We start from the raw sequence: 19,160 nt of genomic DNA on the forward strand, positions 1-19,160 counted from the left end.
GGCACAGGGCTCCTCTCTCCCCACAGTGGAAAAGAGGGCTAACTCAGTGATTTCCATCAGATGTTTAGGAAACTCAGGTGCCTGGAAGCTGGGGCTCTGTCCAGAATGCATGACTTGAAGTCCAGAGGTGACCTTCAGTTCTTGTCCCAGCTCAGCCATTCACTAGGTATTTGACTTGGAAATGCTACATAATCTTTGAATCTCAATTTCCTCATGTATATAGTAGAGGTGATAACAGTTACCTGGCAGGGTGGTTGAGGATTAAACAAGAGACCATGTAAAACATCTGACGCTCAGTGAGCGTTCAATAAATGTCTTATAGTTCTGACTGCTAACCTTCAAGGCATAAAGGGAAGGGGTGCAGATGTGGCCCAAGAGGGAGGATTCACTGATTAATATGTCAACCCCTAGGAATCTGCTGGTGTAACTTCACCCTACATCCAACACCCTCCATCTCCACATCAGCTTCTCTGGAGTTGTTCTAAAGCTCTCAGCCATGAAAACGGAAGAGAGTCTTGATCTATCCCAATTTGCAGAAAAAGAAAGTATGTTTATGCATAAAATTCTCTCCATTTTCAATATTTCCTCTCAGTAACTTTTTCAGAGCGTTTGATACTTGCCACAGGTGCAGGACAAGTGAAATAAACAAAGTAGAAAATATTGGCAACAGCAATAATAAACTGAAAAATTCAGACAAGCTAAGATTGACAGCTTGTTTCACTTGTGATTTTTTTTTTTTTTAATCAGAGGTGAGGTAATAAAGTCACACATTTCTGAAACAATTCAATACATATGTGTATGAAGCTAAATCACAGCTCACAACAGAGGAAACCAACTATATCAATATATTAGATTCTCTTTAAAGAAAGTCATGAATCTCAGTTTGTGGTGTGGAAGGGTACAGGGAAATCGGGAACCTGATCTTAGCACAAGCTCTGCCAGGCACTTGTTTAGTGAGGCCCTAACCAAGTCCTAGACTTCTCAGTCTGCTTATTTTCTCAGTCATACAAGATGGATGATATCTAACATGTATATATATTCTTGCAAGATGTTAAAGCATTTTCCCAGGGCGGTACTCTCATAAGAACATAAAAACACCTTGAAATATAAAGCACCACACACATATAAAACATCCCTATTATTACATTTTCATAAATATTTCTCTGATGTGAATGGCTCCCAAATAACTGGCCTGGGTACCACAAATGACTTGCCGCCCTATACATCATGTTATTTTAGGCCAATGGTTCTGAACTTTGTACACTGGTACTGGAGAGCTTTAAAAAATACTGGTGCCTGGGGCTGAGCCCCACAGAGTCTAAGAACATTGGACTGGGGTTCTCAAAGCCCCCTGTGTGGTTCTAACATGCAGTCAGGGATAAGGAGCATTGTGTTAGGTGAAGGTAAGACCGGCCTTTGTAAACCACTGTGAGAATTACCTGTGCCTGAGGAGCTCTCTTCCAGGGGTCCAGTTGTTTGGGTGGGCAGCTCAAGGGCTCCTGGGCCACAGCACTTTTAGCCTCTCTTTTTATGGGAGGTGGAGTTGAACAAAGGGCTTTGGATCATTAAATCACAACCTTTTCCCCCATGGAAGAGCTGTGCTTATCAGTTACTGGCTAGAGGAGTGAACCATGCAAGCAGGGAAGAGATACTCCCTGTTGTAATTGTACAGGTAGAAAAAGGTTCGAGTTGTTATGGAACATCTTTTCCTGTTTCCTTCCTTTTTATTTTCTTTCTCCTTTGCTTACTTCCTCAGTTTTGATTCATGTTTTCCTCAACATGCATTTTCCTCTGTGGATCCTGTCGCCTTGGTTCTCATTCATAGATATTTTGGCGGCAGGCTGGCTGTTACTAGCAGCTTGTGAAACGCTCTGCTGGCGGAGGGGAAGGGCGCCCTTCTTCCAGGCCCGGCACTCCTCCACTAGGCACTCCACACTTGAGTGTTTCTGCACTTCGCAGAACAAGATGGACTGCCAGCCAAGGCTCTGATGCATCTTTGCTTTATCACGCCATTTTAGATGAGGAAATGGATGTTGGCTGCCCAAGAGAGGCATTTATTATTGTTCCTTCTGACACAGTCCCTTTTACACAGTCATCCTTGCATCTTTGTCAGGACCTCTGTGATGGAGTATTTGGTTAGTTCCTTCTCAAGGCAGATTTGAGGCACTGCCACAACTTGGCATCTTATCCTTTTTCTTTAAAAACAATGAACTTTCTAGGGGCATCTGGGTGGCTCAGTCAGTTGAGTGTCCAACTTTGGGTCAGGTCATGATGTCATGGTTCTCGAATTTGAGCCCCGCCTTGGGCTCTGTGCTGACAGCTCAGAGCCTGGAGCCTGCTTCGGAGTCTGTGTCTCCCTCTCTCTCTGCCTCTCCCCACTCACACTCCCTCTCTCTCTCTCTCTCTCAAAAATGAACATTAAAAAAAAAATTTTTTTTTAAAAAGATGCTTTATGATTAAAAAAATTTTTTTTTAAAACCAAAACAATGAACTTTCTAGATGCCCTAACACATACTCTGGTGCTTATATGAAGTCCACTTTTGGAGGATCAAAGGCACAACTGTCACTTTCACTCTTCCAGTCAAATGGCAGGAGAGAACAACTCTGTGCCTCCCATGCCAAGAAGATGTTTTAGCCAGCTGAGGTAAAACCATTTATTTGCTTTCATGGTGTTATGGGTTGCATTCGTCGAAATTAATTTGGCTTGTCTAACCTGAACAGGTCACCTCATTAGTCTAAAAAACAGTGAAAAGCAATGCGTGAGGTGGGCTTCTGTAAGTTCTGTGGAAACAACATTTAAAAGCAGAAAACAAAATGATGAAATGGAGGCTGGCAACCTGCACTCAGGACTCTGGCTATTTTCTGGAGGAGATGATGACACTTTAATTGGGTCCTCTTATTTCAGGGAGTCCTAGGCAGTTGCTAGAGGCAGAATCTGGACGGCAGGCAGCATTTGTTTTGTGAGGCACGCTTGGAGAGACCACTGCCATTTCTGGGGCCAAGCTCCCACCTGCTCTGCCAGCAATTATTACTGGAAGCTGGCAGATGAGGTATTACAGCTCATACAGCAGTAAAGCTGGAAACTGAAGGAGAAATGTGGATTGTTACAAGAGTCAACTTGGTAGAAAATTCCCGAAGGCGGAAGAAACTTTATCCATCATTAGTCAAGTGAAGAATTGCTTCCCATCTAGAAAACAGGTAGCCCCAAAGTGACACATCTGATTATAAAGCTCCTGGAGACGTTTGCCCAAGGGGGCCTCACAGCACAGTGACCTACCTCTGTCTCTCTGTATTTAAATGCCCTCTTTTGGCTCAGCAAGACTGAAATCAGCAACATGCCCTTCCTCGTCACTAAAGGGCTCCACTGCAAAACTATTTATAAAAACGAGATAAGCAGTTGAAGTCCATTCTCCCTGCCATCCTTCCTGGAAGAGGAGGGGAGAGCTTCGAAGTACCGACCTCAGGAGACACAGGCAGTAGTGGGCATTTTTAGAGTAATAACAAGAGAAAGAAACCAGCCACGGAAAAGCAAACAACAGAGTGCTGCTGGAAGACCTCACACGGGAGGCTAGACCATGTTGCAAGGCGGGACGGCACCAGCAGCTGTGGTGGTGTATTTCCACTCTGACAAGGAGGAGGAGTGATACAGACACTTAAAGAAAGGCATTCACGTGAACATCCGGCCCAGAGGCCCGAACACCAGGCCAGATTGCGTCTGCAATCCAGACGCTGCTTTTTCTCCCGCAGTGGGTCTTACCGTGGTGCGGCTGACACCGTTCTCTGTGGGCAGTGACTTAGGACCAAGGAACGGTCTCGCTGCAAAAAGGAGAGGCTCTCATTTTGACATATGTATTTTTTTCTCAAATGACATTCTTTGGATTACTCAAACTGATGTTGCTGAGCATAAAACAGTGCTCTTACACAGGCTGGTGGAACTTCTCCTGTAGTATCAGGAACCCTGAATGGCTGCTTTAACTAGCGTGTGTCATAATGCTTCACACTAAAAACACCCCCCCCTCCCCCCCGCCAACCCAAACCCCATAGTTGTGTATGTATTTCATCCTATATTCTCAGATGCACTCAGATTCCCTTCACAAATTCACCTTTGGAAATAAGCTGTAAAAGTCATCCTTCTATTCCATCCCTTGTGAAAAGCAGGTCTGTATCTCGGCCTTAAAGGTTACTGAAAGCACAATTTATTGACTTTGAAAAACTTAATCTCCTTGCAAATTATATCCTTACATCTGCTGTGGGTAAGAAGCGCTTTCATTGACATTTTAGTGCTTGTGACAGCTTGTCACCGTTCACTTTTCACCCCATGCCAGGGCCCACTGTGGAGACGAGATTAATCAGCATTAACGTTTCAGCTTCAGCTACTCCAGTAAGGTGAGGGTCCTGGAGGGAAGGACAACCAGTGCCCAGTGTAACTCTTAAAGTGGATATGCTTGACCGGCTGGACTTCCCCAGGCCTCCCAATTTTATAAGAGTCAGCGCTTACTGATCTTATAACTAATAGCTAGTACCAACAAAGGTTGGAACCAATGTCTAATTTGAATGAAAGTTAGTTATAAAAAGTTCCCAAAACAAATCTAAAATAGGAAATCAAGTTCAAGCCCAAATTAGGAGCGAGTGCGCTCCGCTGCTGAGAACCGAACTGCCTCCGCACCTGAGCAGTGGCCGTTACTGTGGAGGCGGCGGCCCCTTATTGCCTGGACTCCACACAGTGAGGTGAGCAGTGTCCAGACCATGTGCTTATCCATAATAGGCTAAGTTCCATTTTCCTCGAGCTGAACATTTGAGGATAGGCACTGTAGCCATAAAGTGACCCACGGTTCTTAGCAAATTCCCTGTCTTCCTTAGTGTTGGACCAGGCAGACCCTGGCTTATGTATTCCATAGCTGTAGAGAAGGCTTCCTCCTTACCACCTGGGTCAGTAGAACGCATCTTGGGTTACTTCTGGGCTACTGAAAAAGTTCGCAGGAATGGGCCCCAGATCCTCTTTGATTGCTGCAAGGCCCTGGCAGTGGGGAGTAGGAGGTGTACGAAGGTGGGGGGTGTAAGTGGATGCTTTGCTCCTGGACTCTAGAAGGTAGGGTTCACACTCATGACCCGAAAAGGTGATCAGAAATTTTCTCCTTTAAACTCAAATGCAGACCCAAAGACTAAAGACTCTACAGACAAATGGTGGTGGGTCTAGGGCCGGCTTTCTAGTGCAGAGGGCTCCCTGCCTTCTTCAAAACACTGTATGTCCTGGGCAAATGACTGCTGAATGGCTCCTTGCTCTCCTGTCCACCTGGTTATCTTCAGAAGCTAGGATTCCTTTCTCTTCACCTCTGCAGATGCTTTATATGGAAACAAGGTTTTTATGTTTTCCCAGCAACAATTGTTCATTTGTCTTGCAAGGTAACAGCTGCTTCCCATTGGTTTATCAGCAAATTTCATGCATCTCTAAGTTCATTAAAATCTTTTCATCAAATGCAACTAAAGTAGTTAAGACATACAGTATGCCGAATTTCAAAGTAAAGCGTAAGTAAGCATAGTATGGGGACATACCTAATAGTTATGATTTCATGTGCTCGCTATTTTTGAATGTACACATTCACATCCATTTTAGAGTCTGTTTGAACAGTTCTATGGTAAAACCTGTTGAGATTTTAAAAATAGGATTGAATTCTTTACAATATTAAGTCTCCCCATTCATAACCATGATAATCCCCTCCATTATTTGTCTTCTTTTATGTCCTTCAATAAAGTTTTAACTTCTCCAATAAGACTCCAGCACATTTGTAAGGCTTTTTCCTAGGTAAACTTTAAAAAAAATTGCTATTGGAATAGTAGCCATTTCCCCCCACCCCATAAAATTTCTCAATATTGCTATATTTATATATTAATCTTTACAGTCACCTTGCTGAACTGCCTTCGTTTTTTTTTTTTTTTTAATGTTTTTATTTATTTTTGAGACTGAGCAGGGGAGGGGCAGAGAGTGAGGGAGACACAGAATCCGAAGCAGTCTTCAGGCTCTGAGCAATCAGCACAGAGCCCGACGTGGGGCTCAAACTCACGGACTGTGAGATCATGACCCTAACTGAAGTCGGACCGACTAAGCCACCCAGGCGCCCTCCTTCGTTGTTTCTAATGACTTGTCAGTTGATTGTCTTACAGGTAGATATTTCTTACAATCTTCTCACTTCCTAATATTTATATCATTACTTTTTCTTGTTTTAGTAACTGTACTGACAAAGTAACTGTACTGACAAAGTGTTCCAAGAACACTGTTGAACAGCAGTAGTAAAGATTATCTATCCTTGTTTGATCTGACAAGAATGTGTCTAATATTTTACCCTTGAATATGTTTGAGATAATCTTTTAACAAGTCCAGGAATTTCCAGTTTGGTAAGTTATTTTTTGAAAAAAAAATGGTATGGTGACCAAGACTTACTCCAGTTTAAAACAATTCCTCTTGAGGAACTCATGATTAAAGAGTAATATGTAACAAGATCAATGCTGTTTTACTTTGGTATCCAGGCAGCTCAGAGTCAAACTGAGTCCAATGATTTTGCATGTCATAGTCTGCTCATCTGTATCATACGGTTACCATTCTTTCCCAACTCCCCACTGAATACTGATTTATGTTATCCTAGGTGTTTTTCCCTCACTCTTTTATTTTCTATTTATTTTTGTTCATTTTGAGACAGCACGCACGCACACACATGAGCTGGAGGTGGGGGGAGGGAGAGGGAGAGAGAGAGAAAGCCCAAGTGGCTTGATGCAGGGCTTGAACCATGAACCAGATCATGACCTGAGCTGAAACCAAGAGTTGGATGCTTAACCAACTCAGCCACCCAGGTGCCCCAACTATTTTATTGTATGGATTTTCTGTCAATTGCAACAAATCTTACTGGAATTAGGTGAAGAATAATGGAAATTTTAAAAAAGATGTGACTATATTTGGACTTGAAATAAAAAATGAGAGAAATGAAATATCAGCAAAAAAAAAATACTGTTGGACCTTTCAAATACAAATCCATTAGTTATTAGGAAATTATATGGTGATCTAGCAGTATGATTAATGTCTCTTGGGTTGCTGTATGAATCAAGTCTCAGAAAACATCCTGAGTTAAAAGTTAGATCCTGTGGGTCCTCAGGAATCTGGGTTCAGAGGAAATCCAGTAGTTCAATAAGGACTGCTTATACTTGCATTGTTAAGCTTGATTATTTGACATAATGTAGCCATTAGCAAACACGTTTTAATTTCATACAATGAAAAAACCCAGGGGACATTAATATTTGTAAAAATAGGTGATTCATAAGTTTGTTGAATGTACAACCCCAGGCCACTTAAAATCCTTCTGGGAAAGCAAGGAAAAAGGATTAAAATATAATTTAAATAAAAATCTTACTTCCTTTCTCTGTTTAGAAAGTGTAAGTTTCAAGTTTACCCTGAAAGTGTAAAGTCTTCAGAAAGACAGAAATATCTTTAACAAAAGAGGCTGAATTCATAAGCATCTTAAGATAACTTTAGAATACGTAGTAAAAAGGATGAAGCTCACAAATTACAAAAGACTTTGCTCGTATGCAAACGGCCAGTCCATTGACATCTGGCATATCCAGTCTATTTAACTGATTTATTTAATGTGGTAATTTTTTTAAAACAAAATTTAGTTTGGGGGATGGAATGATGTATTTATGCCCTTGACAAAGATGACAAGTGTGGTACTGTGGTTACGAAAGGAAAATATATTTCCTGGTTATATATTGCTCTGGCTCATCAAAGCTCATAAAATACAGGAGGTTCTGCCATGTCCACGGAGGTTAGGAGAATATAATAGAAGGTGCACTAGGCTGACACACATTTTCATCATACAAATCTTCTGGTAGTTCTTCTTCATCTCCATCAGGAAAATATGTAGGGAATGGTAGATTTTTACAGAAGTCCTTATATGCAGGCAGTGTAGAATCTCTGATCTGGAAGGAGGGGGACAAAGACCTTATTAATAAGTAGTACCAGTTAAGTTACTTAAAGATAGTATGTGTTAATTATTGATAAACAATATCTATTCCTACATTTTCTAATGTGAATAACACAACTGTTACATAAAGTGAAAGGAACTCAATGTATTCTTTTTATTCCAATAAACTTAATCCAATGACAGAAATACAACCTTCCTCAACTCAGTCATCTGCCTTCTAAATTACCCTGATAATTACATATCTTACTCATAACTTACAAATCTCTAGAACTGCCCAGGAGGATGAATTATATTTTAAAATTACTACTTAGGTATCAACTAGATCCAAACTATGTGCCTAAAAGTTATTACCATCTACTTCTTAATTATTGATCTTATTTTATTATTATATATTTTTATTATTTTATTTTCTACCATAGATTCTTTTGAGTTGAGGTTTTAAAAAAGAATTTACCTAGTATTTTTGTTAGTCTTATATCAAAGGGCACATAACCAAAATGCCAAGTTTTATTAAGGAAATAAGCTTACATTTAACAAGTACCATTATCACTGAGAAGAGAAGGACAAAATAATATTTAGCAAAAAACAATCATTCCATAAGTCTTTACACTAGTTTTATTAGCTCTTTCTAATCTAAAAATATTCTAATTATATCTGTAAATTCATAAACCAAGAAACAGTTCAGATGTTGGTATGATCTAAAATGTTGGGTTTTATTTTTGGAAAACATTACTGGTTCTTTAAAGCTTCTGAGTCATTCTACAGCTTTCATTCAGTGAGAAATTAAAAAAAAAATTACATGTAATTATACACACAGAGTAAAACACGGCATAATCATTTTGGCAATAAGAAACGAATAATTTGGTTGAAATAAGTACACAGCTGCTAGGAACAGCTATGTACAGAAACACATCTATTTTAATCTCTCTCATTAAAATTGTTCCAAGGAATTTTCAGTTAGTTGCTCAGAAGAAAATAAACTCATTTAATTTTTTCTTTCCAAGTCACTAATCTTGGGTTGAACTTGAACTTGGGTGGGGGCGGGGGGGGAGTCATATTCTTACTGATTTAAACTGTTTCAGAATTTAGAATGGAGAATAAAACCCAAGCAAATAAACAACCAAACCAACAACAGCAAAACTTTCTGTGCTAATTTGATAACTGTGAAAATTTAGTCATAAATGATCTAAACAGCAAATTCTTAGTTGCTTTTACATTTTGATAGATCTATCATACTTGAACATTTCAGAGAAAAGCACTAATATATTCTAACTATAAATGTTACAGTACTATAATTCATTGATTGGAAACATGAGTGACATTTTATTTAAATCTCTTTTGTCTTGGTGGTTCTAAAGCTGAGGGGCAGAGTTTGCATCCCATCTTTAACAAATGTGTAACTCAACAGTATGTATTTTTGTGCACTTAATCTAACCTCTGGCTTCATTATTTCCCCACCTTCACCAAAACTCTCTCAACTCTCTGGCTCATTCTTTTTATATTTCTGTATATTGGCAAGGCAGTTCAAATCCTCTGAGGAAAGATGAGGGGTAGGACACACACAAACAGGAAATCTAGAAAACACTTAAATGATAAATTAGGCTACAGGAATGAGCACACACAAATATTAGTTAATAATATACACCACATAATGCTGTAAACATATTCTTTAGGCTTTTTTTTAATACGTTTAGTGAATCTAGACAATAACAAAAAATGCTTACCTTAATTAAATGGGTTGGTCATCCCTAAGACCATCTTTACTAACTTTAGCATTAAAAAAAAAGTTACTGGCAGCCCTGTACTCTGGGGGTGGGGTGCAAAAGTTCCTGTGGGATGAGAGAATGCTGAAGAGGCTGCCTGTCCACTAGGAAGCGCCTCAATCTCCATGGGCAAAGGGGCTCTTTTCACTTGCTATGGAATCACTGGGAAGGATAGAAAAAGTGGGATGACAGAAAGTTTTCAAAAAGTGGACCACACTTGTGTACCGCCACTTCTCTTAAAACACAAGCCCACAAAACACCCCCAAACCCACATCTTAATGTTTGGGACGGACACTTCTGTAAGGTTACAAAAGACTTGTTTAGACACTGTAGTTCGAAGATTGTTTTCTCAAGGTGCATTCTTTTTTTAATCAAAATATGTTTCTTGAAAATACATTCATTGGTGTGTTAACATTTCGAAGTGGACTGGACATTCTTTGATGCTAGTTTCTTGAAATAGACTTGGACTACCCTTTGGGAATTGCCTGTGGTCTACCTTCTGAATGTCTTCAGTAATGGCGAGCCATCATCCATTAACAGAGTTGAGTTTTTGGAGGCAATTTTTTGTTGAAGTAGGTGGAAGAGTAATAAATGTCGACTATAAACTGTTTATAACAACCAGTCACAATATCACTGCACATATTATGGTTTTTCAAGACAGCTGACCTATTCATCTATACTGGTGTCAAAGAAAATGCTGAGGTGTTCCACTTTCAGCTGGAAAGCAAGCCTAGAACCATGTGTGCAGCAAAATGGGGAGAAAAGGAAGATCTGACAACATATAAAAATTCACCTGTTGTACAGTATAATTTTATTATGGAAAATAATTTAATTTCCCTCTTCTCTCTTTTATTAGGTTGTGATATTTGTAACATATAATAAACCTGTAATGTGGAGGGGGTACATTTAATTATGAAGACAAAATGTTATAGGAAGTACAATGCCAACTTGTCAGTCGCAACAACCTGTCATTGTGTAAACAACCAGGTCATCTGGAGACTGGAAATCTACTTAAACCTGAAAACATGCAAAGTAAAAAAAAAATACTTGCAACAATTCATAAGATGTATTTTTTCTTTAAGAAAAATCAGAACAATTCAGTCAAAAAGTGAACTACAGAAAGGGAATTTTAATTACTGTAGGATTAAAACAAGTGTTATACTTTATGCTAGTAATGGAACCTACTTTAAGAAATGAAAAGAATACATAAAGACCCAATGTGAAAAATCAGAGGTTGAAGTTTCAATCTATTTTCGTTGTTACTGTTGGAAAATTTCTGGGAATAAGCTGGTATTATTTCTACTACAAATTTATTTTCAGAATGGATGATTCAAAATCCCAAAGTGATTTCTTATATGTTGTATTATGTTGGCCTAAATCCCAGGCAGAATATTTACCTTCTATTTTATTTCATAGAAACAAGTCTGTGAGAGTACAAGAGTTTTTTCCCCCAATTTATGCTATTATTTTTCTTTTACTTTGTTTTTGAACATAAATATGAATGTGCATATTTTTAAAATACTAAAAGTATAATCATAACAATGCTAGTAACAATGAATCCCTCCTTAAAATGTTTACCTTTTACCACCTTTTTTTTTTTTTTAATGTTTATTTTTGAGAGAGACGGACTGTGAGCAGAGGAGGGGCAGAGAGAGAGGGAGACACAGAATCCGAAGCAGGCTCCAGGCTCTGAACTGTCAGCACAGTTGTGGGGCTTGAACCCACGAACTGTGAGATCATGACCCAAGCCAAAGTTGGATGCTTAACCAACTGAGCCACCCAGATGCCCCTACCACCTTTCTTTAAAATAAATAAATAAATAAAGTTTTATTTATTTTTTTTTTTAGTAATCTCTATACCCAACGTGGGGCCTGAACTCACAATCCCAAGACCAAGAGTCACATACTCTTCGAATTGAGCCAGTCAAGTGCCCCTTTACCAAATGGTCTTGTTGACTCTCTCACTGAATTGCCATTTTGTGTATTTTCAGTTCCTGTGTCAAAGTATTTTAAAAAAAAAATTAGAAGTTCTTTTTTGGAAGGATATTGATATTTTGGCAACAGTTATCCTAATATCCTTTTTCTAGTTCTTTCTTTTTTTAATATGAAATTTATTGTCAAATTGGTTTCCATACAACACCCAGTGCTCATCCCAACAGGTGCCCTCCTCAATGCCCGTCACCCACCCTCTTCTCCCTCCCACCCCCCATCAACCCTCAGTTTGTTCTCAGTTTTGTAAAGTGTCTTATGGTTTGGCTCCCTCCCTTTTTTTTTTCCCTTCCCCTCCCCAATGGTCTTCTGTTAAGTTTCTCAGGATCCATCTAAGAGTGAAAACATATGGTATCTGTCTTTCTGTGTATGACTTATTTCACTTAGCATAACACTCTCCAGTTCCATCCATGTTGCTACAAAGGGCCATATTTCATTCTTTCTCATTGCCACGTAGTATTCCACTGTATATATAAACCACAATTTCTTTATCCATTCATCGGTTGATGGACATTTAGGCTCTTTCCATAATTTGGCTATTGTTGAAAGTGCTGCTATAAACATTGGGGTACAAGTGCCCCTATGCATTAGCACTCCTGTATCCCTTGGGTAAATTCCTGGCAGTGCTATTGCTGGGTCATAGGGTAGATCTATTTTTAGTTTTTTGAGGAACCTCCACACTGTTTTCCAGAGCGGCTGCACCAGTTTGCATTCCCACCAACAGTGCAAGAGGGTTCCCGTTTCTCCACATCCTCTCCAGCATCTATAGTCTCCTGATTTGTTCATTTTAGCCATTCTGACTGGCGTGAGGTAATATCTGAGTGTGGTTTTGATTCGTATTTCCCTGATGAGGAGTGACACTGAGCATCTTTTCACATGCCTGTTGGCCATCTGGATGTCTTCTTTAGAGAAGTGTCTATTCATGTTTTCTGCCCATTTCTTCACTGAATTATTTGTTTTTCGGTTGTGAAGTGTGGTGACTTCTTTATAGATTTTGGATACTAGCCCTTTGTCTGATAGGTCATTTGCAAATATCTTTTCCCATTCTGTCGGTCGCCTTTTAGTTTTCTTGATTGTTTCCTTTGCAGTGCAGAAGCTTTTTATCTTCATGAGGTCCCAATAGTTCATTCTTGCTTTTAATTCCCTTGCCTTTGGAGATGTGTTCAGTAAGAAGTTGCTGCGGCTGAGGTCAAAGAGGTTTTTTCCTGCTTTGTCCTCTAGGGTTTTGATGGTTTCCTGTCTCACATTCATGTCCTTTATCCATTTTTGTGACTGGTGTAAGAAACTGGTCTAGTTTCATTCTTCTGCATGTTGCCGTCCAGTTCTCCCAGCACCATTTGTTAAAGAGACTGTCTTTTTTCCATTGGATATTCTTCCCTGTTTTGTCAAACATTACTTGCCCATACTTTTGTGGGTCCAATTCTGGAGTCTCTATTCTATTCCATTGGTCTATGTGTCTGTTTTTGTGCCAACACCATGCTGTCTTGATGATTACAGCTTTGTAGTAGAGGCTAAAGTCTGGGATTGTGATGCCTCCCACTTTGGTCTTCTTCAAAATTACTTTGGCTATTCGGGGTCTTTTGGGGTTCCATACAAATTTTAGGATTGCTTGTTCTAGCTTTGAGAAGAATGCTGGTGCAATTTTGATTGGGATTGCATTGAATGTGTAGATAGCTTTGGGTAGTATTGACATTTTAACAATATTCTTCCAATCCATGAACACAGAATGTTTTTCCATTTCTTTATATCTTCTTCAATTTCCTTCATAAGCTTTCTATACTTTTCAGCATACATATCTTTTACATCTTTGGTTAGGTTTATTCCTAGGTATTTTATGGTTCTTGGTCCAATTGTGAATGGGATCAGTTTATGTGTCTTTCTGTTGCTTCATTATTAGTGTATAAGAATGCAACTGCCTTCTGTACATTGATTTTGTATCCTGCGATTTTGCTGAATTCATGTATCAGTTCTAGCAGACTTTTGGTGGAGTCTATTGGGTTTTCCATGTATAATATCATGTCATCTGCAAAAAGTGAGAGCTTGACTTCATCTTTGCCAATTTTGATGCCTTTGATTTCCTTTTGTTGTCTGATTGCTGATGCTATGCTTCCAACACTATGTTAAACAACAGCGGTGAGAGTGGACATCCCTGTTGTGTTCCTGATCTCAGGGGGAAAGCTCTCAGTTTTTCCCCACTGGGGATGATATTAGCTGTGGGCTTTTCATAAATGGCTTTTAGGATGTTTAAGTATGTTCCTTCTGTCCCGACTTTCTCGAGGGTTTTTATTAAGAAAGGATGCTGAATTTTGTCAAATGCTTTTTCTGCATCGATTGACAGGATCATATGGTTCTTATCTTTTCTTTTATTGTGGTGTATCACAGTGATTGATTTGCAAATATTGAACCAGCCCTGCAGCCCAGGAATGAATCCCACTTCATCATGGTGAATAATTCCTTTTATATGCTGTTGAATTCCATTTGCTAGTATCTTGTTGAGAATTTCTGCATCCATATTCATCAGGGATATTGGCCTGTAGTTCTCTTTTTTTGCTGGGTCTCTGTCTGGTTTAGGAATCAAAATAATGCTGGTTTCACAGAATGAGACTGGAAGTTTTCCTTCCCTTTCTATTTTTTGGAATAGCTTGAGAAGGATAGGTATTATCTGTGCTTTAAATGTCTGGTAGAATTCCCCAGGGAAGCCATCTGGTCCTGGACTCTTATATTTTGGGAGATTTTTGATAACTGATTCCATTTCTTCGCTGGTTATGGGTCTGTTCAAGTTTTCTATTTCTTCCTGTTTGAATTTTGGAAGTGTGTGGGTGCTTAGGAATTTGTCCATTTTTTCCAGGTTGTGCAGTTTTTTGGCATATACTTTTTCATAGTAATTCCCTGATAATTGCTTGTATTTCTGAGGGATTGGTTGTAATAATTCCAATTTCATTCATGATTTTATCTATTTGGGTCATCTCCCTTTTTGAGAAGCCTGGCTAGAGGTTTATCAATTTTGTTTATTTTTTCAAAAAACCAAGTCTTGGTTTCATTGATCTGCTCTACATTTTTTTTTAGGTTCTATATTGTTTATTTCTGCTCTGATCTTTATTCTTTCTCTTCTTGTGCTGGGTTTGGGGTATCCTTGCTGTTCTGCTTCTATTTCCTTTAGGTGTGCTGTTATATTTTGTATTTGGGATTTTTCTTGTTTCTTGAGATAGGCCTGGATTGCAATGTATTTTCCTCTCAGGACTGCCTTTGCTGCATCCCAGAGCGTTTGGATTGTTGTATTTTCATTTTCATTTGTTTCCATATATTTTTTTTTTTAATTTTTTTTTCCACGTTTTTATTTATTTGTGGGACAGAGAGAGACAGAGCATGAACGGGGGAGGGGCAGAGAGAGAGGGAGACACAGAATCGGAAACAGGCTCCAGGCTCTGAGCCATCAGTCCAGAGCCTGACGCAGGGCTCGAACCCACGGACCGCGAGATCGTGACCTGGATGAAGTCGGACGCTTAACTGACTGCGCCACCCAGGCGCCCCAAGTTTCCATATATTTTTAAAGTTCTTCTCTAATTGCCTGGTTGACCCATTCATTCTTTAGTAGGGTGTTTTTTAACCTCCATGCTTTTGGAGGTTTTCCAGACTTTTTCCTGTGGTTGATTTCAAGCTTCATAGCATTGTGGTCTGAAAGTATGCATGGTATGATCTCAATTCTTTTATACTTATTAAGGGCTGTCTTGTGACCCAGTATGTGATCTATCTTAGAGAATGTTCCATGTGCACTTGAGAAGAAAGTATATTATGTTGCTCTGGGATGCAGAGTTTTAAATATATCTGTCAAGTCCATCCACTCCAATGTATCATTCAGGGCCCTTGTTTCTTTATTGATCCTGTGTCTAGTTGATCTATCCATTGTTGTAAGTGGGGTATTAAAGTCCCCTGCAATTACCACATTCTTATCAATAAGGTTAATTATGTTTGTGATAGTTTTATATATTTGGGGGCTCCCATATCCGGGGCATAGACATTTACAATAGTTAGCTCTTCCTGATGGATAGACCCTGTAATTATTATATAATGCCCTTCTTCATCTCACTACAGCCTTTAAAGTCTGGTTTGTCTGATACAAGTATGGCTACTCCAGCTTTCTTTTGACTTCCAGTAGCTTGATAGATAGTTCTCTATCCCCTTACTTTCAATCTGAAGGTGTCCTCAGGTCTAAAATGAGTCTTTTGTAGACAGCAAATAGATGGGTCTTGTGTTTTTATCCATTCTGATATCCTGTGTCTTTTGGTTGGAGCATTTAGTCCATTTACATTCAGTGTATTGAAGGATACGGGTTTAGAGTCATTGTCACATCTGTAGGTTTCATGCTTGTAGTGATGTCTCTGGTACTTTGTGGTCCTTGCAACATTTCACTCACACAATCCCCCTTAGGATCTCTTGTAGGGCTGGTTTAGTGGTGATGAATGCCTTCAGTTTTTGTTTGGGAAAACCTTTATCTCTCCTTTTATTCTGAATGACAGACTTTCTGGATAAAGGATTCTAGACTGCATGTTTTTTTTCTGCTCATCACATTGAAGATTTCCTGCCATTCCTTTCTGGCCTGCCAAGTTTCAGTAGATAGGTCTGCCACTACTCTTACGTGTCTATCTTTGTAAGTTAGAGCCTGTGTATCTCTAGCTGCTTTCAGAATTTTCTCTTTATCCTTGTATTTTGCCAGTTTCACTATGATAATGTCATGCAGATGATCAATTCATGTCTGAAGGGAGTTCTCTGTGACTCTTGGATTTCAATGCCTTTTTCCTTCCCCAGATCAGAGAAGTTCTCAGCTATGATTTGTTCAAGTACACCTTCAGCCCCTTTCTCTCTTTCTTCTTCTGGAATTCCTATGATACGGATATTGTTCCATTTGATTGCATCACTTTAGGTCTCTAATTCTCCCCTCATAGTCCTGGATTTTTTAAATCTTTTTCTCAGCTTCCTCTTTTTCCATAATTTTATCTTCTAAATCACCTATTCTCTCCTCGGCCTCTTCAATCTGTGCTATGGCCGCCTCCATTTTATTGTGCACCTCATTTATAGCATTTTTAGCTCCTCATGACTATCTCTTAGTCCCTTGATCTCTGTAGCATAGATTCTCTGCTGTCCTTTATGCTTTTCTCAAGCCCAGCGATTAATTTTATGACTATTACTCTAAATTTTTGTCCCGTTATATTGCTTAAATCGTTTTTGATCAATTTGTTAGCTGTTCTACTTTCTGGAGTTTCTTTTCAGGAGAATTCTTCTGTTTCATCATTTTGGGTAGTCCCTGCAGTGGCTCCAAACTGCAGGGCACTTCCCTTGTGCTGTCTGGAGTAACTTGTGTTGGTGGTCGGGGCCACAGTCAGACTGGTGTGTACCTTATCTTCTCCTCTCCCAGGGGCAGGACTCACTGTGGAGTGGCATGGCCCCTGTCTGGGCTACTTGCAGACTGCCAGGCTTGTGGTGCTGCTTTGATGGGATCTGGCGTATTAGCCGGGGTGGATCTGCAAGGTGCACAGGGCCGCGAGGGGCAGGCTTAGCTCCATTTGCCTTCAGTGGTCCCCTGCGGGAGGGGCCCTGCAGCACCGGAAGGAGCACCAGGAGGGAGGCCGACCCGCCAGAGGGATGGATCCACAGGATCACAGCGTTGGGAGTTTGCATGGTGCAAGCAAGTTCAGTAACGGGAACTGGTTCCCTTTCGAATTTCAGCGGGTGATGGGAGAGGGCGATGGTGCTTACCAGCGCCTTTGTTCTCCCACCAAGCTGAGCTCTGTATTCTTGGGCTCAGCAACTCTCCCTCCCGATGTCCTCTTGCCCTCCCTGCTGTCTGGGAGCAAAGCTGTTGAATTTTAACATTCCAGATGACAGCCCACTGGCTGTCAGAACTCACGGAGTCTGGCCCCTCTGCTTTTGAAGCCAGACTTCAGGGGCTCTGTCTTGCTGGGCAGGCTGCCCCTCCACCACCCCGGCTCCCTCCCACCAGTCCGTGTAGCACCCACCACCTCTCTGCCCTTCCTACCCTCTCCCATGGTCCTTTTGTCTATGCTTGGCTCCAGAGTGTCCGTTCTGCTAGTCTTCTGGTGGTTTTCTGGGTTATTTGGGCAGATGTGGGTGGAATCTAAGTGATCAGCAGGATGAGGTGAACCCAGCGTCCTCTTATGCCACCATATTCCCCTCTGAGCCTTTCTATTTTTTTTTTTTTAATATTATTTTTGAGAGAGAGAGAGGGAGACAGAAAATCTGAAGTAGGCTTCAGGCTCAGAGCTAACAGCTGTTAGCTTCAGCTCTGAGCCTGAAGCCGAGACTGAACGCAACAACTGTGAGATCATGACCTGAGCTGAAGTCACACACTCAACCTACTGAGCCACCCAGGCACCCCACCTTTTGCATTTATAAAGAGCCTCTATTTATTGGTCCTACCATTCTCACAGGTTCGTTTTTATGAACATAGGTACAGGATATTTTGTACAACTTTTTCAGTCAGGTACTACTGAAAAGTGGCAAAAAATTTAATTTGGCAAAGATTATGGAAAAACAGCCACTTATTTTCAAGCCACATTTATGGGCTAAAGGAGAATTTATGGCACATATTCACGTGTCCAAACAACGGAAAATAAAGAGTTTACATACATTTTATATACATACCTTTACTAAGCAATTTTTATGTCCAGGTACAGAGCCATTTACATAGATTATATTGTGCTTTGTGTTTATTCTCCACACCTAAAGTAAGAAATGCAATTTCAGTAGTTAAAAATTTGAGAATATACTTGTATTAAAACAAGCAATATGTTACTACAAGCTGAGTCTATAAGTAGCCTAAAAAGTAATCATCATATTAGCACTTCAAAAAATTTTTTTTTAATTTTTTTAATGTTTTTATTTTTGAGAGAGACAGAGTGTGAGTGGGGGAGGAGTAGAGAGAGAGGGAGACAGGATCTGAAGTAGGCTCCAGGCTCTGAGCTGTCAGTGCAGAGCCTGACGTGGGGCTTGAACTCACAGACTGCGAGATCAAGACCTGATCTGAAGGGACGCCCAACCGACTGAGCCAGCCAGGCACCCCCTAGCACTTCAACATGTTGAATGAGAATAGGAAAAATTCAAATGCTATGGATGACTTGTAATATGAGTATAACAGATGTGTTATGAAAGTGGTAGCAGCAATCCCTATCAAAATAACACCAGCATTCTTCACAGAGCTAGAACAAACAGTCCTAAAATTTGTACGGAACCAGAAAAGACCTTGAATAGCCAAAGCTATCTTGAAAAAGAAAACCAAAGCAGGAGGCATCAGACTTATAGTTGTATTACAAAGCTGTAATCATCAAGACAGTATGGTACTGGCACAAGAACACTCAGATCAATGGAACAGAATAGAGAACCCAGAAATGGACCCACAAACGTATGGCCAACTAATCTTTGAC

At 40.0% G+C, this 19,160-nt stretch overlaps 1 protein-coding gene and 1 long non-coding RNA gene across 4 annotated transcripts in view; one reads left to right on the plus strand and one right to left on the minus strand.

Annotated features, from left to right (window-relative positions):
* LOC147577159 (uncharacterized) overlaps window positions 1-19,160 on the plus strand; it is a 92,872-nt gene that overhangs the window by 52,823 nt on the left and 20,889 nt on the right. The gene's annotated exons all lie outside the window — the stretch shown is intronic.
* The window catches only part of MRPL3 (mitochondrial ribosomal protein L3), a 52,716-nt gene continuing 41,162 nt past the window's right edge, over window positions 7,607-19,160 (minus strand). Inside the window, exons 9-10 of one of the 2 annotated variants that reach the window (XM_025913759.2) lie at window positions 18,382-18,459; window positions 7,607-7,965 (exon numbers count right to left, since the gene is read on the minus strand). In XM_025913759.2, the coding sequence (XP_025769544.2) occupies window positions 7,813-7,965; window positions 18,382-18,459 (231 nt within the window). In that variant the 3' untranslated portion in view covers window positions 7,607-7,812. Of the gene's footprint in view, window positions 7,988-18,381; window positions 18,460-19,160 lie in introns of both variants that reach the window. The other variant, XM_086674289.1, reaches the window with a different exon arrangement.

This window comes from Puma concolor, chromosome C2 (genome assembly GCF_028749965.1).
Source record: "Puma concolor isolate L17-30 chromosome C2, mPumCon1.1.hap2, whole genome shotgun sequence".
Classification (NCBI taxonomy): Eukaryota; Metazoa; Chordata; class Mammalia; order Carnivora; family Felidae; genus Puma; species Puma concolor.